Raw genomic sequence first — 27615 nt, 5'->3', positions numbered from 1 at the left:
CTCATCCTTTCAAATTCATGAAACTTGCACGGGTGCTGATGGTGCCAGTATGAGGTTTGATATGATTGCCCAGGTTCTGTTTATCACAATTTTAATCATATATTTAAAGCTCATATCCTTCCATAAATTTCATTCATCTTTAAGGTGCTTGTTCTTTTCTACTATATATTTAAAAGCCATAATTTTAAGGTGATAAAAAGCTGCAGGGGACGTTAGAAAAGATGGATGTTCTATATTCAAAAATCTAGATGTGAGTTCCTGTTTAAGCAGCCCTCCCCTGCATTCCTTCAATAGCCGATCACCCTTCTGAAAAGCCACTCCTCCAGGTCAGGAGACCCCACACTGACATCCAACATAAAATAATGAACTACATTTAGAAGTGAAAATGGGAAAGTCCTGCTATATAAGTGATAGCTAGCTAAGGTTTTGAAGAACAAAATCCCCTCTTCCAGTGGATGTTCACTGCTGGTGGTCATGGAGGACCTGGCAACCCTAGCCAGAGCAAAATACACTAATTCTGCTATTGGCCACCATGTGACTTTTGTAAATTGAGACCATGTGACTTTTGAAAATCTATGTTACACCAAAAAAGAACTTTAATTTTTGTAAATGGATAAAATGACAAATTGAAACTGTACAAAAATCATACCAGTTTTATATTTGTAATAGTAGGCAGCAGGGTCTTGTAGAAGTTGACTGCTCTTTATTCATCACTAAAAGTCACTTCTCCATCTTGCATTCACCCTTGTTGTTTTTTAGAAAGCTAGGATCTTTGGTGGTGCATATTTGTCCTTAGGTAAAAGAGGGAATACAATGGTTGTTGGGTAGAAAAGAAATAAGTCCGCCTAGCAGGTCAGGGTTTAGAAAATGAGAAATACAGAAACATCACTGACCTTTACTGTAGAACAGTGATGGCGAACCTTTTTAGACCGAGTGTACAGATTGCAACCCAAACCCCACTTATTTATCGCAAAGTGCCAACCCAACAATTTAACCCGGATGCTGAGGTTTTAGTTTAGAAAAAAACGGTTTGCTCCCTCTTCCTCCACCCCACCTGCTCGAGCAGGGGCCAGCCTGCTATAGCCTCCAGCAAGTCCCACGTGCACCGCTCTGTGCCTCTCTAGCATCTCTGCCACCTCTGCGCCCCCCCTCGAGCAGCAGCCACCCAGGGCACAGGCACCAGGCCCACCATCCGAGCCCTCCCTGCTCACCGCGGTGTGCGCACGTCATGCTCAGTGGTCCAGGCCAGCTTAGATGTGTGTGTGTGTGGGGGGGGTGTGATTTCCACCCTCCACATGATGAACTCTGTGTGCGCGTGCGCACAGAGCGGGCTCCAAGTGCCACCTCTGGCACCTGTGCCATAGGTTCGCCATCACTGCTGTAGAAGGTTACTAATGTTCAACAACAACATCAGCTACTATATTAAAAAACAGTACTTACTGAAAGAAGAATAAATCAGTAAATTGTTAACCAGGGCAGAGTTGATAATTTGAGCATTGTGGAGAGGAGAGAGAACAACTTTGGATTTATACCTGTCCCTTTCTCTCTTGTAAGGAGACACAGAGGGGCTTACAAACTCCTTTTCCTTTCCTCTCCTCCCAGCAGACACCTTGTGAGATAGGTAAGCTGAGAGAGTTCTGAAGAACTGTGACTAGCCAAAGTAACTCAGCTGGAATGAAGGAGTGGGGAAACACATCTGATTTACCAGATAGGAGTCCACCGCTCAGGTGGAGGAGCAGGCAGTCAAACCCAGTTCTGCAGATTAGAGTCCACCTGCTCTTAACCACTACGCCACGCTGACTGTCCATGTCATTTTTGTTATAGATCAATTCTGTGTGGCCTAACATTCTCAACTTGGCTTTAGTATGAACCATACAAGGAAAAAGTCCCACCTTTGTTAGGTTAGTCCCACCTTTGTTAGGCTTTTCAAAACTGCAGTGAGATACAGTAATTGTCCAAATCTTTTTTTATGGTAAAAACATTAAAGAAGGTTAAGATATAGTGCCTCTAATTTACATTTGCGTAGCATCTTTAATCAGTAAAACCTAGAAATCTCTTTTTGAACCTGCGCAAAATGAAGGCAGTGTTGTCCCACCTACAAAAGGAAGCCTTCCTCAAAGAAATGCGGCAGATGTTAACAACTTGGTGCTAGCAACTTGTAATGAAAGAATTTGTGTAAAGAACAGCTTGAATTTGACTTCAGTTTCAGCATAGTATGAGCCAGTTTGTGGGGGGCGGGGAGGTGTGCCAAAGAGTTGTGGAATCAGCATAACCCTATTTCTGAACATTAATGTCACTGCACTGCACTGCACGTAACACATGAGGTATCCATGCTGGCACACTTGCACCGATACTCTTCAGGAGTCTGCACCAGCACTGACGGGTTATTCCCAGTGTGAAACCACCTTAGTCAGCTTACTGAGGGCTTTCAGCCCAGCAACAACCCCTTTTGCTGATGTAGACATATGACACTAAAAAGGTAGGCACAGCCATTGGAATGCATAGGATGTTTGCAGCTTGATTAAGTTTTCTTCTTTCTTTCTTTCTTTCTTTCTTTCTTTCTTTCTTTCTTTCTTTCTTTCTTTCTTTCTTTCTTTCTTTCTTTCTTTCTTTCTTTCTTTCTTTCTTTCTTTCTTTCTTTTTTGGCTCTCTACACCTCCACAAACCTTTCTGGAGGTAATGGAGCTACTCTGTGCCTGGTTGCTGTTCATCACCACTCCTTTCTATTAGGCTACCCAGAATTTTTTCTCTTTGCTGTAAGAATTCTGATTTTACTGTTTGTGGAAAAACAGCATTGTAACATTGACATTATCTCAAGATATTACTAAGACAGATTTATGAGATAAATAGCGTTTACTCAAGGAAATTCAAGCAACAGAGGATACAGAGCAATTCTTGAAAAACTTGGTGAATGTTAATAAGGTATATATTTATTAGTGCATTTACATGTTAGAATTATTGATTGATTTTCTGTTTGAATGCCAGGTATCTGTAGTCTGCAGGGAACATCTTTTTTTTGGTAATCGAGGGGTGGAATGTACTGTCTCATTAAGCTCATATAAATAGTTACCCATTTCATTTCTGTGTATTCATTTCTGGATCTGCACATTGAAGAAGAATGCAAATATTATTTGCTAATTTATATTTCAACAATTTTTTCTTAGTATTCTAACTAAAATATTTTTTTTCTTTTACTTTATCATTAATACCCTAAGTTCCCTGGTTCCAAAGCATCAGTTTTGACTCAAGAAGACTTAATTTCAAGTGCCTTCTAACCCATAAGAAGAAACCAGAAGAACAGCAGAAAATTAAATTAGATCTCTGTGAAACCCCCACTTTAAGTGTATCAGCATATGCATATGCAAAATAACAGAGACTACAGGGGTAGGGGTGGGGATTTCAAATATTACTACAAAAGGTTTCTGATCTGTGGATTCCTGACAAGCTGCATCTCTCACATTCAGTGATTTGGTTGTTCTAAATCCTATTAATGCTCCCTTACTTGATTTGTACAGCTGAGCTTCTGGGGAATGTACACCAAAGAAAATGGTTGAGTAATCTCAATAACTTCATCCAAAAAAGTCATACTAATTTTGGATAAAACTATTGTGTGGTTAAATCGTGCCATTCCATGCACCACTAACAACAATGGCTCATTTGGTGGCAATGAAAAAAAAGTTAAAACTGTGTTCTCATAAGAATATGCCACTTTCCATGTAAACATAATCTTCATTGTACTAATTCTTGACAAGTGTAAATTTTGAAAACAAATATAAGAAAAATTGGAAAATAAAGCTCTCCTGGACCTGAATGAGGCAAGGATAATGCAATGTAATCCATGGTAGGCCCTAATTAAATCTGAAAACTTATATTATTTTTCATCCTTTCTATTTCTTCATACACTGTGAGCCACTTAATTTCTTAACAGATTTTCAATTAACTGTCCAAGCATAGAAATTCTCTTAACTGTCCAAGCATAGAAATGCTATGTGTGGTTTGTTCTTGCTCTTCAAACCACGGCTTGTTCCCAACCTTCAGTCCTTAATTGCTGAACCATAATTATCAACCAGAAGTTGATAATTGAAACATGACAGTTAACTGGTTTTTGCAAACCGAGAAGTACTTAATTTGTTCATAGCATGTAAGACAAGTAAGTGGGAAGTTGAAGGATTCTATGAGTAAGGTGCAAGCATCTTCTAGACTCATCTTTGTGACATCAAATTTTAGTGAATGTTTAAGCCAGCTATTTCTGTGTTTAATTTTTTTATCTACACCTTGAAACACTTTGACAACAAAGAAGAGTTACAGAGATTTCAAATATAAGTACATATATTGTAGGGACTTCCAACTCTGTTTGCCTTGAGCCAGCTGTTTCTGTGTATGGTAAGGGCAGGTGTGCCTTAGCCACGTGCTCTTCCATTTGTCACTAATTTGCACTAGAGTAGCTTGAGTATAAAAGGAAGAAAACCTTCCTTTTGCTTCCTAGCTTAGTTTATATCCATGGCTTGAGGAAATATGCCTAATTGGGCCAAGAGTACTATAGGCACCAATCAAGGTTTTTTGACAGATGAGACTACACATGGTTGAAATAAGTGTTGATACCTTGAATGTGGTGATACTGGAGCTAGTTTGAAATGAATCTATAGTACAGTCAAGCAGTCACATTACTGTCAAGCATTTGGGGTTGCAAACCTCTATCTGGGACCTCTTGGAATTACAACTAGACTACAGAGATCAGTTTACCTAAAAAAATGGCTGCTGGCATTCTACTCCACTTATTTTCCTCCCAAACCCTCCCCTCCCTAGCCTCTATCCCCACCCCACAATCTCTAGGAGTTTTGCAACCCAGAGTTGGCAACCCTTCATAAAGTAATAACTACACCAGAATGCTCATGTTAAGATAAGATATTCTAGATACCCACAACAATGCAATGTGTATCACTTAGGAAGGGAAAGAAGCAGAGTTCAGATTTATACCCGACCTTTCTCTCCTGTAAGGAGACTCACAAAACCACTTATAACTTCCTTTCCCTTCTTCTCCCCATAACAGACACCTTGTGCGGTAGGTGGGACTGAGACTTCTGAACGAACTGTGACTAGCCCAAGGTGTATGAGTGGGGAATCAAATCAGGTTTTTCAGATTACAGCCCACCTGCTCTTAACCACTTCATCACACTGGCTCTCAAGAAACTGAAAAAAGGGGGGCAAGAAGCTGAAAAAGGTAGCACAGGAGGTTAAAGCTGGGGATTATAGCTTTCACAACCCAGACATTTGGGATATAAGCCTTAAAATGTGGTTCTCTGTCTGAAACTGGCTTGGATGTAATAAAAAAGGATGGAGAAGCAGTGAAGGAAATTACAACTAGCCTGTATTGTGTCACTGTGTATTAACGTAGTTTTAGCAGAGAATGTCAATATTATACTGGGTTTTTATCAACTGGAATAGTAATTCATAAGATATTTAGAATCTAAATATATGTTGTTTAATTACTGTGCGCCTCCAATTCTAATGTGAGACTAAGCGAAGAGGAGACCTGTGCCCCTCTCAGGCTGCCGTTATTTCTAGTCAGTGTGGAATGAGATAGTGTAGAATTGTGCCTTCTTCTCCTTTGACTTTATATCTTGATATTGTACAGAAGCACAACATTCATTTTATGGGGCTTGTGTGACTTAGAAAGACTTATGGTTGCCACATTAAGGAGGGCATTAAAAAGAAAGACCAACAAAATAGAGATTTCAGGGCTCCATGCTCAAAGTCTTATCTTCACTACTACTTTGTAAGAAAGTAGTTACATTTAACTTGACTTACATTTAGAATGTGTGCTTACACTGTCTGTTTGGAAACTTGATCCTGATCCACAGCAAGTCTATAATTACTCTAATAATATTCAGGTTATTATAATATGTTGCAATGTTTTGCCATGTACTGGAGTGTTGTTGAAAATGTCTGATTAAACAGAGTTGAATTTCGTTGTCCTTTTCTGAACTTGCTACATAAAGGTGTGTGCTTCTTAACAACATGCGGCAATTGCAAGTATACAATTTGTACATCCCTACCCAAAATAGTGTATTTTGTAAATTCAGTCCTCAGATTTCTTCTAATTGGTGATAAATTTCAGTTATCTTAACATTACTTGCTGCACCTTCCCCTACAACACTTTCAGCAGCAACTGGTTAGCTCTTAGATGTTTTCTCTTCTGCTTTCATTAAAAGGAAAAAAAAAACCTGGGAGAAATAGTGTACAAAAGAGTAGCAGTTCCAGCAGTAAAATTCTGCCTCCATTTGGAGTACTTTTCATTTTGAAAAGTTCACAGCATGAGAGAAGATAGGGAAGACTTGGAAATGTGATGGATAATCTCTGTGGATAGTGTCAAGAACATGTATGTGATTATATTAGGCTGTAATAGTACTTGGCTAGACTGAACAACCACATCCCATGATAGTTAAATATGATTACTTGGATTTGAATTCCACTGACATCAAAAGAAAATTGCTTCCAAATCCTCTGTGCTCAGTTCCGAAGCATCCAAATAAATTATATAGAAATAAACAGCTGATTCATATATTAACTTCTTAATAAGAGAACGCATAATAAAGCTCCTCTCTATCTGCTGTTGGCTCAGGCTCTTCCTATCAGCATTTGCTTTTCTCACACCACTGGCAGCTACATGTAGCTATTTTGGATAGAGTGTGTTGTTGTGCTGGCTGTGTTCTGCCTAGTGACAGCTGATCTTCCCTGGATAATTGAAAGGAAGGTAGTTGCCCATTTCTTCAGGGCAGAGCACTTGCCACCAGCCAGGGAAAAAAAGGATAAGAACTGCTGCAGTGAAGCATTGCTGGCTAAACAGCTTGATGCTGCTGCCGAAGATGAATAGAAGTTCCTTTTGTGCCAGGAGTGTAGGGCAAGGCAAGGGAAAAATAAATGCTGCAAAATCTATTTTCAGCTGTAGCCTGTACTGCCCATTATGAAAAGGCTTCTTCTATATTCTTGGAATGTTGGTGCACATGTTCTCTCATATGAGTAAGTAGCAAGAATTGAACATTTGGGTATATTTGAGTTTGGAAAAAACAACATAAATATAAATTCCTTTTTCTGCCACATACCAATTCATTTCTGACACAATCCTATAAGCCAACTGTTAGGGTGTTGCACTTAGAATCTATAAAATCTCAGTTCTGGAACAATATATCTATATCTATTGACAGACAGACAGACAGACAGACAGACAGATAGATAGTCTGTGCGCAACAAACTTAATTTTAGTAATAATCATACTACAAAATGAAAATGTGTATTTCTACAATGGTGGTTGCCACACTTTTTGGGGGCCACTGTCCCTTTGGTTCCATAAACTCATCCTCAGTGTCCCCTACCGTATCCTATAAAAAGCATTATTCAGAAGAGCAGTTCACACAAACATCTAAGGAAGATACTAACAATTAAGTTACAAACAGTAACAATTAATTACACATTTATTAAAACTTTTCAGTCTAATTTATTGAACAAAATTGATAAACTTCATCCACTGATACCAGCTTTTGATAGTTGAACGGCAGTCATTTTTAGCCATAAAAAGTTGAAGATCTCAGCTTTAATGGTTATTTTGAAAAGGAAAAAAAAACTCATTTCTCAAACAAAATTAGTTACTAACAGTCCCATCCAGAGGGGCCTGGCAGGTGGGGACGGAGCCAGTCCAGTGCTGCCCCGCCCCTTCCAAAGAGCTTTCACCCAAGAATAAAGGAGATACACTACCAAAAATGTGGGCCACAGTAACTAATTTATAACAAAATCAATAGCTATTACTAATAATTGGTTGTCTTGTGATTTCCGGCAACTTGTGATTTGTGGCCATTTTAAATACAGACATGCCCAAAGGAAATAACTTTGAAAGTGATAAGAGCAGTAAAACTTTAAAGACTAGATGAGAAGGTGTTTCACTCTAGGCTATAGCCTAGTCATCTATAAACAAGGATGATTCCGCATGGGCCAAAAACAGCGGTGTGAAAACGGTGTGAAAACAGTATAAACCCTCTTACACCATTTGAAACCCTTTTACACCATTTTCACACCATTTTCACACTGCTGTTTTTGGCCCATGTGGAATCAGCCCAAGTGAACACCTCAGTTGAAGGGCCCACCTCCAGCACTATCGTGGGGTCCTTGGTCTCTTATTGTCCCCACTATAATACCACTGTTCTACAGTCCTGCCACCATCCTACCAACTGCCAAAGGGAGGAAACTCAGTGGCTGAAGAGGTAGGGATCCTTTTTACCAAGCTACTTGAATTTTCCCAAAGCTGAGAGGCTCATGGCTACTATTGATTAGTCCACAAACATCTCTAAGTGGCATATCCCGTGGCCCAGGCACCCACGAAACATCTTTTGCAAAACCCACGCAATCGCTTCGATAACAAAACTGAGAAAATTTTATCACAATTTTACTAAAGTCAGCCAGGCAGTTTCCCATGTTAACCAGGGCTTGGCCTGTCAATAACCGAAATATCATTTCTGAGCTTGTGTCAACCACCCAACCTCTCAAGTGATATATTCCTTTTCCGATATGAAGAAGAAGAGTTTGGATTGATACCTACCTTTCTCTCCCTTAAGGAGACTCAAGGCAGCTTACAAATGCTATTCCCTTCCTTGCCCCATGGCAGACACCTTGTGAAATAGGTGGGCTTAAAGAGTTCTGAACTAACTGTGACTAGCCCAACGTCACCCAGCAGGAATGTAGGAGTGAAGAAACAAGTATCTTTCACCAGATAGGAATCCACTGCTCATTTGGAAGAGTGGCAAATAAAACCCAGTTATCCAGATTAGAATCCGCCTGCTCTTAACCATATGTGCCACAAACACCCATTCCATACCGTCATCAATTTAGAACAGGGGTAGGGAACCTGCGGCTCGAGAGCCACATGCGGCTCTTCTGCCCTTGCACTACGGCTCCACGAGCCGAGCCACCGGCTTCATCCTTGCCTGCCCTGCAGGCAGCAGGGCGGGCGCACCAACTGCCCGCGGACGGCTTCCCCTCTCGCCCGCCCTGTTGGGGCGGGGTGGGCGCTTTCCTGGCGAACGGCGAGGCCGAGCCGCTGGCTTCATCCTTGCCCGCCCTGCAGGCAGCAGGGCGGGCGCATCCATGCGCTTCTCAGAATGAGTGGAGTAAAAGGTAAAAAAACCCAATATATACAGTGTTATCTTTATTTTAAATGTCAAAAATTATTTGCAGCTCCAAGTGTTTTCTTTTCCCGTGGAAAACGGGTCCAAATGGCTCTTTGAGTGTTAAAGGTTCCCTACCCCTGATTTAGAAGAACTTGTCTTAACACAGTTGAAAATGAAGGACAGAAAAATGTCTGGCTGCTGCTTGCATGTGACTCATCAGGGTTCTTTCATCCATAATTTCTTAATTTGGTATGGAAAGGAATCAGATATAGACATTTTAGGTCTGTCTTCCATATCCTTTTCCTTCATTTTTCACTGTTATAAAAGGAATCTAATTGTTTTGCTTAGGACTGCCAACTCTGAATTGGAAAATTTGTGGAAAAGTGGTGGTGGACCCTGAGTAAGGTGGCATTTGGGGAGGGAAGATTGCGCAGCAGGGATATGATGCCATAGAATCCAATCTCCAGAGCAGCCATTTTGTCTAGGAGAACTGTAGTCTGGAGATCAGCAGTCATTCCAGGAGATCTCAAGGCCCCACTTGGAAGTTGGCAGCCCTCATTTACCAGAGCCTCTTCCTCTCCTCTTTTTGTCCTTCAGCTCAATGTATGATTAATATTTTTAGTCATACCTGAGTAGGATGTGCAAATATGCAGTAACTTTGGCCTTTTCCCCATGCAGCTTATTACAGATTTTCCCAGTGATCGATCTTGTGTCTTGGAAATGTTTTCTGTGAAATAATTCCAAACATCTCCATTCTCCTTGTTGTTTCCCCCCTTGTCTTTTCAGATGCATTTATTCCACACATTACTGATAAAAAAGTGTTATTCCTAATGGTGATGGCATATTACCCTTGACACAGAAGAACACCACTTTCCTTTTTTACCCCTTTTTCACAGGCACTCTAGGGTTACTTTGCACTTATAAGGAAGCAGGAATTCAAAAATGTCTCGACCTCCATTTCTACCTTTGAGAATTTCCCTCACAAAATAGAAGCCCCTCCCCTGAAATCCCTAGCAGAGCAGGTTAACTGAAGAAACAAACATATGTTATTCCCCCCCGCAAAAAAAAAATCCTGGCCAAATTAGAGCTGCAGTAGTGGCAAAGTGGTTAAGAGCAGGTTCATTCTATTCTGAAGGAACCGGGTTTGATTCCCTGCTGTGCCGCTTGAGCTGTGGAGGCTTATCTGGGGAATTCAGATTAGCCTGTGCACTCCCACACACACTAGCTGGGTGACCTTGGGCTAGTCACAGCTTTTTGGAGCTCTCTCAGCCCCACCCACCTCACAGGGTGTTTGTTGTGAGGGGGAAAGGGCAAGGAGATTGTAAGCCCCTTTGAGTCTCCTACAAGAGAGAAAGGGGGGATATAAATCCAAACTCATCAGTAATATACAGCCCCTTGTTCTGCAGAAGCAACTTATTCTGTAAATTTTACTCACTCATAACTGTGAAATCAGCGTAACTTCCCTTACTGTTACATTGCTAATTGGAGATGAAATTAACAAAGTTGATACAATCAATCTTACTTGTGCCTATGTCTTTATGTTACATTGCTGTGCAATATGACAAAAAGAAAACAAATAAAATACTTTCAAAAATGAAGGATGAGTGAAAGGATAAAATGGCTGAAGGGGAAGTTGGCCGACTACATGGGTGCATGGATGAGGACCAGGTATTTGGTGGGGCAATGAAATAAAGACAACAAGATCACATGCTCAAGGAAAAGCTGGCTTGGAAACAGATCAGAGAAAAAATATAATTAAAAAGTGCTTGGGAAAACAACTGGGAAAAAATGTTTCCTGAACCACATGGAGGAATAAATGTGCAGAATTAAAAGGGGGGAGGGGAGTAGAAAGATACTTTGTAAACAACTCATGTGGAAAAGGCCATTGTGTTGGGCCAATTGAAATAAAAATCATAGTGCCAGTATCCCTTTCTTGTTAGATAAAACAAGGGCTCAAAAATGCAGCTCACAGTCACAAAGCACTCTAATTGTTGTTATGATGGCCTAGTGTCAGTGATGAAGAGGATAACAAAGTGGCCTATTTCAGGCATAATATGACTCATCAGTGACTTCGCCATTGCAGTGAAGAGTATGCTAATCACATATTTAAACAATACAGGCTTGGAGAGGATTGCAAATCTCTTGCAGAATGCAATTAAGTACTCTATAATCTTGATAAATTGGAAGGACGGGCTGCAATTTGATAGGATAGTACTTCAAAACAAAATATAATTGCTTTGCTTCTGAAGTCAAAATAAAAGACCTAAGCGGGTCTAGAAATATGAGGTGGGGGAGGTGGATGGTTAAGAAAGCGTGGCTGAAGGAACCGTATAATTAATATATATTAGTTCCAATATCTATCTTCACTATGATAAAAGAAAAGTGAAATAGATTGATAGCTGCTTCGTGATGTTAGATAAACTTGTAGACGTAGTCTGGCATGGTGTAGCCCTTGTACTTCAAAGCGTTGGATTAAAGCTGGACTTTATGTCAGGAAAAAAAATGATGACCTTTATAGAATGCAGGTAAAGGATTTTATGTTTCAGTGCACAAAAAAAGAAGCTCCTAGCATATAGCAAACTAGCATATCCAAAGGGTGTCTTTCTCGTTGACGGGCTAACTTTCCATAGGCAAAAAAGGATAGTGTTTATTGCAATAAAGAGGAACACGTTCTGTTACACAAGATGTGCTTTAAAAAATACAGTGTTCAACTGCATAATTTATACAATCAGTAATACATTAGTCATTTTCTGATTGACCCTAAAACCTGTAACATAATTTCCCTAGATTATTGATTAGGTATGTGCTTTTGGCTGATTGGGCAGTTTCTGCTGCACTTCCGGAGAGTTTCTACGCATGATCTCTATTATACATACAAAGCTAATTTTTTGCAAGCTCAAACATATTCTGTTCTCTTGACTTGACTTGTGCTACTCCTGACCATAAGCAAGCTTCATGTTTGTCAACCACAAGCTGACATCGTGGTCTTGCTGTCTACCATCTTTTGCTTCTTCTTTTTTGTCCCTTGCTTTGTACATAGGCATTATGCAGAATATTTACTTATATTCATTTGGTTTATTTTTATGCTTCTGAAGGCTCTAACATTTAAGAACATTTCTTGTTCCTGACAATGGAAAATGTCTGAATGAATCCAGAGGTTTTATGTTACTTTAAGAAGATGAACAGCATGTTATTTGTAACGTTTAGATGAATATTAAAAAAAAAAACACCTTGCTTGCTTGTTTAGGGGTCTGAGCAGATAATATATTGGAGAATCCATGACTTCCAGCCCAATCTAGAGCAAGATGGCAGGTGGGGACAGTGCTGCTCTCCAAAGCCACAAAAATGGCATTATCTCCCAATGCTGGCTTTGCTGGCACAGGAGGACTGGGCAGGCAGCAATCTCCTGGTCTGTCCCTGTAACATCCAGCCACATTGGCACAGCTTTTTACACTGGTAGACCTAAGGACAAGCAGTCACTTTTGGGTCTGGCACCCAAGTAAATTGCCTTTCAGCTGGTGCATTTGCTGCACTGACTCCAGAAGGGGATTCACGATCCCCTCTGGAGTGGACTGTTAGTCCTCCTAGGATTTTAAAAATGTGACTAGATGTTCCATGTGGGTTCTTTTTTGCATTGGGATTGATGGTTGAACAGAGAGAAAAACGTAACTTATTTTACCCCCTTCTGGGGTTAATAGCACTGAAGCCACCACAAAGAGTAGCTTACCCAGTTTATTTATTTATTCATTCATTCATTCATTCATTCATTCATTCATTCATTCATTCATTCATTCATTCATTCATTCATTCATTCTTTCAGCTTTTATACCGCCCTGTCCCCGAGGGGCTCTGGGCGGTGCACATCATATAGTAAGTACAGAATAATCAGTAAATACAATCGTAAACTATCATAAATTAGATAAAATCTATAAAATCTATAAAAGCAGCGAGGCCTAAGTGTAGTCTCTTAATAAAGTTCCAAATATAAATATGGGTGTGGGTGGCGCCCCATAATCCAACATTAAATCCTTCCCCCAAGAGAGAGGCGGCAGACCCCATCAGATGGTACAATCCCAAAGGTAGATCAGGGAGGATAGAGCCCCCTTAAATGATGCTGGGAATCTCATCTAGTGTGACTTGATAGCTGTCTTCAAGGCAGTAAGCATAAAGGTGTGCCTTAGAAGTCAAATATATTCAGAACTTCCAAAAATGAGTAAAATAAAAAAATACTTATCTCCTTCACATCTCTTACATGGACCTTCGTCAAATGAACAGAATTACGTTGGCTATGTAATCACATTCAGGATGGAAACAAATGAAACTGTGTGTGTTTGTAAAATTTGGTTCATAAACCTTTTAAACAAATTCACCTGACTGTAGGTCCAGTACTCAGAAATATGCTCTGACAGAAAAAGTGACCTATTTGCATTTAGATGAGCCATCTGTCTCCTTTAGATGACGGAGATAACAGCACCAACATCAAAGTCATTCTGAGTGGATTGAATGCCATGAGGGGCTAGTGCCATGTCCATCAGTGCCATATTCATCCCTGGTTACTTCTGAGTCAGTGTAACTGGAATGGATCTAACTAGATTTAAACAGTGATATTACACATTCGCTTATGTGCAGCACCTTGAGAAGCTTTTACACTTGGTTATTTTATTCCTGTTGTGAGCAAGTTACTTCTTTGATGCTCTAGTTCATCTTTCTTTCTTTTTACCCCTACATATGGGTGAAACTTTGAGTATTGTGAAAGACATTTACTGATCTTTTGCATTTATTTAGATGAAAAGGTACTTGTCAGCAAAAAGGAGAACACAGCAGTTATTACATTCACTAGCAATAAAGCTTGTTGTGTCAAAAAAAAGTACAATGGGCTCTAAAAAAATAATCATCCCAGAGCAAGAGATGTAGGCATATCTACAGGAAATGGCACCCTGCACAAACACTGAAATTGTGTTCCCCCAAACATCCCAGCTTTGCCGAGGAGGAGCAGCAGGGTGCCTGTGAATATAGGGAGCATTCTCCCCATCCACATAGATATCCTACTCTCCATTTGCAAAGCTTGATCCTGGCTTTGCAGCAGTTGGGGGAGGAGCCAGCAGGGTGCCTGTGAAAATGGGGAGAACTCTCTGCCTCTTAATCTCCATCCTGCCACTCCTTCTCTTAATCTTTTTGCCCCACTACCCCAGCACTCTCTTTCTTCCCCACTACCTGTTTTGTTTTTAATTTTCTGCCCTGCTAATTCTTTCTGTCTCTTCTATTCCACCTCTCTCTTTTCTACCCATGTATTCCAGCTGTCTCTTTCTCTCTTCCTATCCCAACTCTCTATTCTCTGTTTCTGCCCCCCTACCCTAGCTTTTGTTCTTCCTTTCTGGTCACCTACTCTAGCCCTCTCTTTCTTTTTTTGCTTTTCCCCAGCAGTTCTTCCCCTATTCCAATTCTTCTTTCTCTCATTCCCCCAGCCTAATTCTGGGTTGCTTGCCTGGAGTGCTCTGGGTGGGTGTGATGAGGCCCCTTCCCCCACAGCCCCATCATCACCGCGTCAGCCAGAGCCATTCCTGGTGTAGCAAGGCCTTCCCCCTCACTCCCCTAAACAGCCCAGAAAACCCACCACAACGAGCCTGAGATATGATTAAGAACATAAGAACATAAGAACAAGCCAGCTGGATCAGACCAAAGTCCATCTAGTCCAGCTCTCTGCTACTCGCAGTGGCCTACCAGGTGCCTTGGGGAGCTCACATGTAGGATGTGAACGCAATGGCCTTCTGCGGCTGTTGCTCCCGATCACCTGGTCTGTTAAGGCATTTGCAATCTCAGATCAAAGAGGATCAAGATTGGTAGCCATAAATCGACTTCTCCCTGGTTCTAGTATTGTGAGAAAGAGAGAAAAAATTCTCTCTGTCAACATTTTCTACCCCATGCATAATTTTATAGACTTCAATCATATCCCCCCTCAGCCGCCTCCTCTCCAAACTAAAGAGTCCCAAACGCTGCAGCCTCTCCTCATAGGGAAGGTGCTCCAGTCCCTCAATCATCCTTGTTGCCCTTCTCTGCACTTTTTCTATCTCCTCAATATCCTTTTTGAGATGCGGCGACCAGAACTGGACACAGTACTCCAAGTGCGGTCGCACCACTGCTTTATATAAGGGCATGACAATCTTTGCAGTTTTATTATCAATTCCTTTTCTAATGATCCCCAGCATAGAGTTTGCCTTTTTCACAGCTGCCATGCATTGAGTTGACATTCCCATGGAACTATCAACTAAGACGCCTAAATCCCTTTCCTGGTCTGTGACTGATAGCACTGACCCCTGTAGCGTGTATGTGAAGTTTGGATTTTTTGTCCCTATGTGCATCACTTTACATTTTGCTACATTGAACTGCATTTGCCATTTCTGAGCCCACTCACCTAATTTATCAAGGTCCGCTTGGAGCTCTTCGCAATCCTTTGTGGTTCTCACCACCCTACATAATTTGGTATCATCTGCAAACTTGGCCACCACGCTACCCACCCCTACTTCCAGGTCATTTATGAATAGGTTAAAGAGCACTGGTCCCAAAACGGATCCTTGGGGGACACCACTCCCGACATCTCTCCATTGTGAGAACTTCCCATTTACACCCACTCTTTGTTTCCTGTTTCTCAACCAGTTTTTAATCCATAGGAGGACTTCCCCTCTTATTCCTTCATTGCTGAGTTTTCTCAACAGTCTCTGGTGAGGAACTTTGTCAAAAGCCTTTTGGAAATCCAAGTAGACAATGTCTACTGGTTCACCCCTGTCCACATGCCTGTTTACACCCTCAAAGAACTCTAGTAAGTTTGTAAGATTGCCTATTCTGGTCTTGCTGCTGGTGCTAGGCTCACTGCTGACTTATTTGAGCTAGCTCAGGCAAGGAATAGTCATATGAGGACCCCTACTGGAGATTGACTCAGGCAAGGAATAGGACAGCCTTCGAGAACCCTAGAGCTTTAAGAAGTGTTACCAGCTGAGTGAGAAGAGTCCCTTCTGTATATGAGAAATGGAACCTCTGGACTACCTCTCCCAGAGTTCTTTACTTTTTCTGGTTCACCACAGGTAACACACTGCTCAATTGTATCTAGGGAGATTATTATATTCACAGCCTGGAGAGACCTGATGCTCACACTCTTTTACACAGCTTCTGAATAAATTGTACATGCCAGGCTGAGCACTGTCAGCTTATTTTAGATATTTCATGTGATTCTTGCAGAATGGAAAAAGAACAAACACATCCTGATTAGAATTCAAACACAGGGTCAGATTTAGACTAGGACTGAAATCTTTGTGGGAGGGAACCTTCTGTCACTCTTTACTTTAGAACAAGTTTTTCGAAAGTTAAGGAGAGGTGCTGCCCTTAGACACGAACAAGCAGATACTTCTTGTTCTCAGCTACTTTGGAAGATGCACTGTCTCTAAAGAGAGGAAGCAAGCAGAGCAGAACAAGTGCTGTGTTGGCTAACAAAAGCTTTATCCAGGAGACCAAACCTTCTATAGGCAGAACAGCAAGTACAGCCTTTTAATACAAGGCTAGTTTATTCCTTTCAAAGCTAAAGGAGACAAGGCTTTTTTAGATGTTATTCAGAGTGTATTTCTGTGTGAGAGAGAGAGTTAGCAGGATCAAGTGCATTATTGGTACTCCCAACCTATGTGTATTATGAAAGTCAGGATATGAAAGTCAGAATACAGCTGTGCACACATTGTGGGGAGGGACTCTCCACAGGTTGATATCTGGAAAGTTAAAGGTCCCAGTCGAATAAAGGAGACCATGTACTGAGCGCTAAATGAATTTACATGTTCTAATCAATACAAGGAGAAAACAACAGCAGAGAAGATGACATGATCAAATATTTTTCCTAGTGTTGCCAACCTCCAGTGGCATCTGGAGATCTCCCACTATTACAATTGATATCTAGTTGACCAAGATCAATTTCCCTGGAGGAAATAAATGTTTTGGAGGATGACTGTGGTATAGTGTGTATGTCTCTTTAAGAGACTGGTATTTAAGGTGTGTAAGGAAGGGGAATGCATGCAGCTGTTAGAGTGTTTTTAGAGTGCTTGGCTGAGCTTGAATAAAGTTGGATTACAAAGCCTGGAGGATTTATTGTAAGACACAGCATTGGCGACGAAGGTGGGATTGTTTGCCTTTGAACCCATTGGTACCTTTTCTGCAAGATTCAGGTGAGCCTCCAACCCCTTTTACCAGGTGAGCCTCCAACCCCTTTTACCATTAAGTTACATTGCACGAAGAAAGCAGGGACCTCACAGCATTTATCACACATGATGGATTGTTTCGATTTAAGCGTGTCCCATATGGGTTGGCCTCAGCTCCTGCTGCTTTTCAAAGGATGATGTCCTTAATACTAAAAGGGCAGAAAGGAGTTCAGTGCTATTTAGATGACATTATTGTGTTTGGAAAGACTCCTGAAGAGCATGAGAATAATTTACAATTAGGGTTGGTCAATACTAAAAAAATTCGGTAAAATTCGGATTTGGGTATTTGGGGGCATAAAATGATTTGTATGCCCGAATCCGAATCATAGCCAATTCGGATATGCCCGAAAATTCGGGTAAATCCGAAAAATTCGGGTCCGTTTTATTATTTTTTTGAATTTTTAGTGTTTTTACACGTTTTGGCCTGCAGGGGATGCAATTTTAAAGCTAGCGGCACCAAAATTTCAAGATATCATCTAGAGACTGTCCTGATGATTCTCCCCACGTTTGGTGCAGTTTGGTTCAGAGGGGGCAAAGTTATTGACCCTCGAAAGGAGTGCCCCATCCCCCATTGTTTCCAATGGAAGCTAACAGGAGATGGGGGCTACACTTTTGAAGGTCCATAACTTTGAACCCCCTGAACCAAACTTCACCAAACGTGGGGAGTCTCATAGGGATAGTACTTGTATGATACCCTGAAATTTTGGTGACAGTAGCTCTAAAAGTGCACCCCTCACAGTCACCCAAAGAAATTTCCCCAGATTCTGTGCTCTGTAGTGGCTGGCTGGCTCCATTGCAGCCAATGGGAAATTTCTGTGGGAGGGCTGTGGAGTGCACATTTCTCATGGTAAACCCACAAAACTTTCAGGGTGTCTTCAGGAGAGTCTCTTCATGACACCATCCAGGTTTGGTGACCGTTGCTTCAAGGGGTTCAATGTTATGGGTAGGGTCCATCTCCCACTGCCCCCATAAGCAAAGTTCCTCAAACCTGGATGGTGTCATTCAGAGACTCTCCTGAAGATACCCTGAACATTTTGTGACTGTACCTTGATAAATGTGCACCCCACAGCCCTCCACCAGAAATTCCCCATTGACAGCAATGCAGAAGTCACTGCAGAGCACAGAATCTTGGGCAAATTTTTGGGGTGCCTGCAGGGGCGCATTTTTAGACATATCAGCACCAAAATATCAGTGTATTATCAGGAGACTGTCCTGTTGACACCCCCCAAGCTTGGTGCAGTTTGGTTTAGGGGGGCCAAAGTTATGGACCCTCAAAATGGTAGCCACCATCTCCTTAGCTCCCATTGAAAACAATGGGGGATAGGGACCCTCTTTGAGGGTCCATAACTTTGGCCCCCCTGAACCAAACTGCACCAAACCTGGGGGGTGTCATCAGGACAGTCTCCTGATGATACCCTGAAATTCGGTGCCACTAGCTTTAAAAATTCCGGTTTTCATGTTTCACCGCTCCTGCACATGAAGCCTGCTGGAGTGAGTGAGCGGTGAAACACGCAAACCAGCATTTTTAAAGCTAGTGACACCAAACTTTCAGGGTATCATCAGGAGACTGTCCTGATGATACCCCCAAAGTTTGGTGCAGTTTGGTTCAGAGGAGCCAAAGTTATAGACTCTCAAATGTGTAGCCCCCATCCCCTATCAGCTCCCATTGGAAACAATGAGGATAGTTGCACCCCTTTTGAGGGTCCATACCTGAACCAAACTTCACCAAACCTGGTGGGCAACATCAGGACAGTCACCTGATGATACCCTGATAATTTGGTGCCGATACATCTCAAAATGCGTCCCCTGCAGGCACCCCCAGAAATTTGCCCAAGATTCTTTGTTCTGCAGTGACTTAGCTGTATTGCTGTCAATGGGGAATTTCTGGTAGAGGGCTGTGAGGTGCACATTTCTGAAGGCATGGTCACAAAACTTTCAGGGTATCTTCAGGAGAGTCTCTGGATAACACCATCCAGGTTTGGGGAATTTTGCTTCAGGGGGTTTAATTCTATGGGACCCCAAAAGGGTAGGGCCCATCTCCCACTGCCCCCTGAAGTAAAGTTCCCCAAACCTAGATGGTGTCATCCAGAGACTCTCCTGAAGATACCCTGTAAGTTTTGTGGGTTTACCATGAAAAATGTTATTGACCCTCAAAAGGAGTGCCCCATCCCCCATTGTTTCCAATGGAAGCTAACAGGAGATGGGGGCTACACTTTTGAAGGTGCACTCCACAGCCCTCTATCAGAAATTCCCTATTGACAGCAATGCAGCTAAGTCACTGCAGAACAAAGAATCTTGTGCGAATTTCTGGGGGTGCCTGCAGGGGGTGCATTTGTAGATGTATTGGTACCAATATTTCAGTGTATCATCAGGACACTTTCCTGATGATGCCCTCCAAGTTTGGTGCAGTTTGGTTCAGGGGGGCCAAAGTTATGGACCCTCAAAAGGGTAGCCTCATCTCCTTAGTTCCCATTGGAAAGAATGGGGGATAGGGACACCACTTTTGGGGGTCCATAACTTTGGCCCCCCTAAACCAAACTGCACCAAACTTGGAGGGTATCATCAGGACAATATCCTGATGATACCCTGAAATTTTGGTGCCAATATGTTTAAAAATGCTCCCCCTGCAGGCCGAAACATGAAAAAACACCAAAAAATAAAAACGCAATTCGGCTGGTAATCCGAATCCCATGGATTCGGATCTGTTAAGATTCGGACAGCTCAGATTCAGACCCTTTTCGTCTGAATCCGTCCGAATCCGTGCAGATTCGGTAAAAATCCAGATTCGGACTGTCCGAATCTCCAACCCTATTTACAATCTGTATTGCAGTGTATTAGTGTAGCTGGGGTGAAACTTAATATGGAAAAGTGTAAACTTAGGCAGAAAGAACTTTCCTTTTTGGGACATAATGTGTCATCAGCTGGGTTGAAACCGGATTTAGATCATGTGGAAGTTATTTTACAGGCACCACCCCCAAGTGATGTACAAAAGCGTTCCTTTTTGGGTCTGACTTCATGGTATGCAAAGTTTGTTCCTAATTATGCTTCCATTACTGAACCACTTAGAGAGTTATTGCGTGGGAATGTAGATTGGGCATGGTAAACTTACATAGAACAACTAGAGACATTTACCCCAAAGCCAGAACTTATATTACGGGTGATTTCAATGCCAGATTAGGCCCTAAGGATGAGGGATCTCCTCTTCCTCAAGACTCAATACCATTAATGTTTCCGCTAAACACTCCATTGTTCCCAAGAGTCTCTAAAGATCCTAGCCTCAACAAAACAAGCAGACTCCTAGCTGATTTCTGTGCCACAACCAATAACATTGTATTGAATGGCAGACACCCCAATGACAATCCAGTAGCCTTCACTTTTCATGCAATCCAAGGTAGTAGTGTTATTGACTACACACTGGTTTCACCTTCATTGATAAATCTCATTACAAAATTTGCAGTAGCAGATAGAGTGGATAGTGACCATCAACTGTTGATCTCTCAAATGAGTCTCACCAAACTTACTCCAGCCGAAGTAATTGCCCAAGATAGGCTCAAACCTTCTCTTATATCCCACCCAACTAAGTGGTCACACCAGATGGAGTCCAAGTTAAATGCCCTGATGACTGCCGGGACACTCAATGCCTACCTTCAGGCCATCAAAATGGCTGTTAGCCCTGAATCTTCACACACTATGAAGAGTTAATTTCCTCCCTAACTGCAGCAATCAACTTCAAAAACAAACATATCCACCCTTCTTCCAGTCACATGAACAATTCCTGGTTCGACCATGACTGTCTTCTTTTCAGAATACAATTCTATTCACCTCTTCATTCACAATCCCACCTCATCTAATAGAGCAGACTACTTGCAAAGCCAGAAGCAATTCCATCAATTGAAAAACCACAAGAAACAACAACTCTTCCACAAAAACTGGAACACTCTTATAGCTGCCGCAAATTCCAAGGATCCCAAACTATTCTGGCAGCTAGTTTCCAGTGTGCTTCATCAAAACTCAAGATCCATTGCCCCTATCATCACTGCGAATATATGGAGGTCTCATTTCCTTAAAATCTTCTATGATCCAACAGTCCCCCCAGCATCTACAGACGAGTCACTGCTACAAGACTCCCCTGAATAGCCACCGGTATCCACCAAAAAAATAACAGTATTGATAGAACATCTAAAAAAGGGAAAGGCACCAGGCCCTGACAGCCTGTTCCCAGAAATATTTATCAACCATTCAGACTTCTGGTCTCCAGCATTTGCCAACCTGTTCACAAAGATTAACAGCAGTGGCCGCATCCCCAACTCATGGACTTCAGCTATCATCATCCCCATATATAAGGATAACCCGCTTTTCCCATCCAACTACAGACCGATAAATCTTCTCTCCTTGGTTGGCAAGCTATATGCCTCTCATATATTAAATAAATAAACTACAGAACTGGGCAACCCCTCTATTTGGACCATTCCAAATAAGAGTTGTCAAGAGCCACTCCACATATGACCATTGTCTGGTTTTAAACCATCTAGCTGAGAATACAGTCACCACCATGGGGAAAAATTTTACATGGCATTCCTTGACCTCAAAAGCACCTTCGATCTGATCTCCAGAGATCTTCTATGAGACAAGCTGCTATGTATGAAAATAGATCATCGTCTTTATACGCTTATATGCAGTCTATACTCCAACACAAGCAGTAGGGTTCATTGCAACCTCGAAGGTCATTTAACCCAGGAAATTCCATCTAATAGAGGGGTTAAGCAAGGATACGTCCTAGCCTTCTATTTGTTTAACCTATTTACTAGTGATGCCAGCATTACTTTACCCAGACGATGCAGTGCTCCTCTCTTGAAAATAGGTCTTACCCGACTCCTTCGAGCCTTTGCCACCTACTGCAAACAGAATGCCCTGGAAATAAATTACAGCAAATCAAAGATCTTGTTTTTCACCAAATCCTGGAGATTCAATACCTGGAAGATCAACGGACACCCCATCAAACAAGAGCTTTTCGTTATCTTGGAGTGACACTCCATTTCAACCCGTAACACCAACTCAATCAAGTGGGGTTTTTTCACGAAAGGAGGCCAGTTCGTTCCATCTGCAGCCAAAACTAAGCTATTTCCTAAGATTCTATATGAAGCTCCCATTTGGGTTAGTGGCTCCATTACAGAGCTCGAGAAAATCCAATCCAATTTTATCCATAAACTACTGGGCGTTCCCAACTGCCTGGCATATGATAGTATCTGCCTGGAACTCAGCCTAAATCTTGTTACATCTAAAATATGGATTCTTACTCTCAAATACTGGTTATGTCTATCATTTCAGAGCTAAGCCAGACAGTTTACTATTGTTTATGCTGGCCGACACCTTCCACTCCAGATGGGACCACCTAATCGTCAACAAAATCCCTAGGATTCTCCTTGGACTATTTTATAACCGTGGATGAACATCAAATCCTCAAAACCCTAAAACAAAGGGTATTTGACATGGAATACCAAACACTCCTATCACAGGCCAACAGAGTCTGTTCACCTCTTAGATATGGCATTCTGCCCCTAAGAGGAACACTGCCAACATATCTCATTAACCTAACTTCACCAGTCATGTGACGTGCCTTTATGCAGGCTCGTCTAAACATTCTTCCCTCTGCGGTCACAAGGGGAAGATTTTTCCACGTTCCTTTTCACAAATGATTATGCAAGTGCTCCCTCAAGCAAGTTGAGACCACTGAACACATTCTATTGTACTGCACCAACCACAAAAAGCAGAGAAGACTATTTATTGAGCCTCATATCAACAGATGCTCATCTATCTCCGACTTGGACAAGATTCGGCTGCTTTTAAATGACTGTAACGTCAGATGAACCAAAGATGTGGCTAAATTTCTTGTCTCTATTTTACCAAACATATATAAACTGAACAATTGATGTTATTACTCTTGATTTTTTACCTATGTCATTAAAGATTAATGAATATAAGGAGAAAACAACAGCAGAGAAGATGGCATGATCAAATCTTTTTCCTAGTGTTATCAACCTCCACGTGGCATCTGGAGATCTCCCACTATTACAATTGATCTCTAGTTGACCAAGATCAATTTCCCTGGAGGAAATAAATGTTTTGGAGGATGACCTCTACAGCATTATACCCAGCTGAAGTGCCTCCCCAAACTTCACCTTCCCCAGATTCCACTCCCAAAATCTCTATTTCCCAATCCCAAGTTGGCACCCCTACTTTCGCCACATATTGAAATAATGCGTAAAACTCTTTAGAGGAAAATGCATTGAATTCTGAATGGCTAAAGGTAAAGCTGAACGTTGTTGATACCAGTAGCAGTAAAATAACATGACTATTCTGTATACCCATACATAATGACATTATATAACATGGATGATTTCTTCTGTGGTTAAAGTCAAGTGCAATAATTGAGGTCTTCTCCAGGTTGTAACCAAGTGTAGATGAATTGCTGATTATCAGACCCTAATCAACTTTTAAAACATATAAACTGGGATGAGGATGCAGTGTGACCTTTTCCAATATGCAAACCCTGGACCCCGCAGCTTTATCTTCGTTGTTAAATAAAAAGTCTCAATTGAATATGCATCACATCTTTCAGATTGACTCTCCAAATTTTTTTTGACTCAAGCCATAGAAATATACATAGGTAAGGATGGTTACTGGCAGGACTTCAGTATCTAAGGGTGAAGTCCTTTTTATTTAACCTAAGTGCTTGAAAGAGGAAAGTAGAGTTTTGTAATCGTCAAATGATATTTTCTACACTGACAGATAAAGTATAAGGAAGAATTCCAAGCTGTTTTAGAGACTGTGAAAACGGATCTAAGGTGTGATCTGTAAAATTTTAATACAAAATAAAAGGGTGTGGTTTGGAGTATCACTTTAGACAGATAAAATAGTTCATTGTAGTCTTTAACTACCTGGTAATGATTCTGTGTTCCCTGTCATTGCAGTATAAATGCAATCATACTGGCATTTCCTCCCTCAGTCACCACTTTCCCTGATTTTTGCTTCAGCAGTACCCCTGGAGAGCTTTATTAATGCTTTTTAATTCTTTTCATTGCAGCTATAGCTCTTCACACTGGAAAGGGCTAGGGATTTACTTTGGAAAAAATGAAAACTGGGAATAAATGTGGCAATACATTGTTAATAGCACAGTAAGAATCCCTGATTTTTACCCTTCTTGCAATAGGGGTGAGGAGGATATGGTGACCGTGGGGGGCTAAGGAAAGGCATGTGGTGCTGATGTTAGTGGAACCTTAAAATTAGCACTTTCCTATTAACACAAGTGTGCAAACACACTTTAACTGCAGTCAAAAAAGTTATTTTAAACCAAAATTATAAAACCTGGAAAGGGAAGACGAGGAGACTATGGCATCCTGGATACTAAAAAAAAATCCAGTTTGAATGTCAAGCTGGAGCAAAGCTTTTGTAAGGGAGCAATCCTGATCTGGTTTAGGCTCTCTTTTTTTCCTGCATCACCTCCAGCATTTCACAGATAAAAATAGGAATGCTGTAGTGTATTTGACACCTCTATCCTTACATCAAGGATCATAGCCTGGGAGCTTCCCCCAGTACTGTATATTGCTGAAGGCTCATTGCCTGCTTGCTGCCTATTGCATTTATTTACTCTGCAAAAGTCTCCCTGGTTTAAAAAACAAAGATTGTGCTTATTATTTTGCTTAAGGGTCCATTATAAAAAACATAATTGCCCTATAAACAACACTAATCAACGTTCCCCAGCCAGCCTTTTCAGAGGCTAAGCTCTGCCATAACAATATCACCTCTAGGCTACACACACCCCACTCTACACTAATGACACTGGAAAGTGTGTTCAGAAAGGTCTTCCCCATGTTTCTCCTAATCTCCATCAGAAAAAAATGGGGGGTTGGGGAGTGCTATGTAGATGAAGGCAACGGCAAACTGCATCTGTTCATTCCTTGCCTGGAATAACCCACAGTGGAGATTGCCATGAGATGGTTGCTACTCAGTGTAACATTATTCATTCAAATTGTTGATTGTATTACATAATGGGGTCATACTACACATTTTCAGAGAGTAAAACCATGCCTGTAGAACTATTTCACTCATTCCCACTGCTACCCCAAATTTTCCAATTTTTCCACTGGAACTTTTTCTCCATCAGAAATTTTTTTAAGAACTACCCAAGGGGGAAAAACACCTTTGTAAGGAACTGGAGCTCAGATGTATCTAAAGAAGGTTGATACAAGAAGATCCCTTATCAGGGGAGAAAATGTCCCTGAGGATCTGACCACATAGAAACAATAGAACATGTTCTTCTATGCTGTCAGTATTATACAAATAAATGCATTAGTTTTATTTTGTATGGATTCCCTGGTCACATGGAACAATTTCATATTTCCATGCTGCTTACAGATACCAATCCTGACATAACCTACAGTGCAGCCAAGTTTTGTGTAGCAACGCTTGAAGTATGTTGCAGGATGATCTATGCAATAATGATTTGATATTGATAGCCTTCATTTAATATGTCTGTTCCCCTTTATTTACCTGTGACCATAGTAAAAATTGCCTGACTGACATCTTATTATGAACAAATAATTTCTCAAATTCTTGTCTTCCATAAGCTGCAACGTTGCCATCTGTATTTTTCCCCTTTGTGCATTTAGGAATGGTGTATCAGGCAGAAACACAATAAGCAATTGGTAAGTTTGAGGATAAATACATCTCATGCAGTTATGCATGCAAACATGTGTAAGAACTAAAATTAGTTCCTTGTACCACTACCGGTAATTAGATTGTACATATAGCTTGTACAAGGGACTATATCTTGAAATATGGAAGGGGATAATTGGTATGGCCCATTTTTCATCACAAGAGTGTGAGTGATTTTTTTTGTCAAGAAAGGAAGCTGCTCTGCATGAGGAAACTGGTCCTTTCATTAAGAATAGAGATGTGGATCTTGGCTAGAAAGCATATACAGCTATGTGTCATTTTGCTATATTTGTTCTGCTTGTCACAATGTTGTGTCTCCTAACAAGAAAATATCCTTTCCTTTGTCCCTTTATACTGTTGAATAGGTTAAAGATTTTAAAGTCAAAAATTCCACTGAGATTGACATTTCTTTTGTTTCTCTTTGCCCTTTCCTCGTGCCTCATTCATATGAAATTTATCAGAATCATTCACTAATTGACAATGTTTGACTGTAGCAGGACACAGGACAGTAAACTGACCTTGTAAATCTTAATAGATTAAAGATGCCAGCTTCCCCCATCTCAGTGGTTGTTGAGAGGGGGTTCAAAAAGGAAAGGGAGTAGCTTTTCTATGTGAGTACAGAGCACTTTGTCCTTATATTTAGCTTTGATGTGATCATGCAGATATTTGATTGACTGTAGCATTTTCAAACTATACAAAATGAGGAGAATATTTACCGGTCCCACTCTGATTTGATATTATGATTTTGTCATATATACAGATAGAATTGGTTACATGACATCATCACAGTGAATACAAAAAGTAAGCAGTTAGGTGGGTTAGGGATGAAATGGATGAAAATTTGATCCAGGCCTTCAACTGATTCCCTATTCCTAGTCAATTCAGCTCTACTGATGTGAGTCTGCTTCTGTCTGTCTGTGATGTCGGCTGCATTTCAAGAGCTCTTTAGTCTTGAGAATTGTGCTTAATGGGGAATTCAGGGATATGTAGCTTAGAATATTATGCTGGAATGGCACAGGGGAAAATAATGGATCTAGCAGTTGATTGCAACTTATTGTATTTATTATAATGTGAAAGTAAATCAACATAGGTTAATATGGAAACTGAAGTTTGCTACTCCGGCAGAGAAAGATATCAGCATAAGGTTTACTTATTGCTTTGGGTTCTTGTTATAGCTAATAGTTAATGCTACATCATGAATGATGCTGGAATCAAGCTTTTCTATATGTACTTTCTCCAAATCTCTAGAATATTTTTTTCTGTTCAGATATAAGGAAATCCCCAAAGATATACATCAGAACAAAAAAGATGTAATGATCACCTAAAAACAGGAAGGGAATAGTAAATGGAAGGGAGCAGGAGAAGATTCTTTTGAGCTTTTGAATATGTGTGTGTGTGTGTGTGTGTTTGTGTGTGTGAGTGAGTGAGTGTGAGACAGACACACACACACAGAGTATTATTGGATAAACTTTTAATTTGAAGAGAGAACTTTGTTTTGTGGCCTTATA

The 27615-nt window shown here is 41.0% G+C and overlaps 1 protein-coding gene across 5 annotated transcripts in view; it reads left to right on the top strand.

The window, feature by feature from the left end:
- Positions 1-27615, top strand: part of PCDH10 (protocadherin 10) — a 62637-nt gene that overhangs the window by 19343 nt on the left and 15679 nt on the right. The window contains exon 5 of one of the 5 annotated variants that reach the window (XM_048510198.1): positions 3216-5071. The exons of the other annotated variants lie outside the window; for them this stretch is intronic. Coding sequence (XP_048366155.1) covers positions 3216-3370 — 155 coding nt within the window. The 3' untranslated portion in view covers positions 3371-5071. Of the gene's footprint in view, positions 1-3215; positions 5072-27615 lie in introns of those variants that run through there. 5 annotated transcript variants of the gene reach the window in all.

The sequence above is a fragment of the Sphaerodactylus townsendi genome, linkage group LG10 (assembly GCF_021028975.2).
Source record: "Sphaerodactylus townsendi isolate TG3544 linkage group LG10, MPM_Stown_v2.3, whole genome shotgun sequence".
In the NCBI taxonomy this organism is placed as follows: domain Eukaryota; kingdom Metazoa; phylum Chordata; class Lepidosauria; order Squamata; family Sphaerodactylidae; genus Sphaerodactylus; species Sphaerodactylus townsendi.
This window is presented reverse-complemented; position numbering and strand designations above follow the sequence as displayed.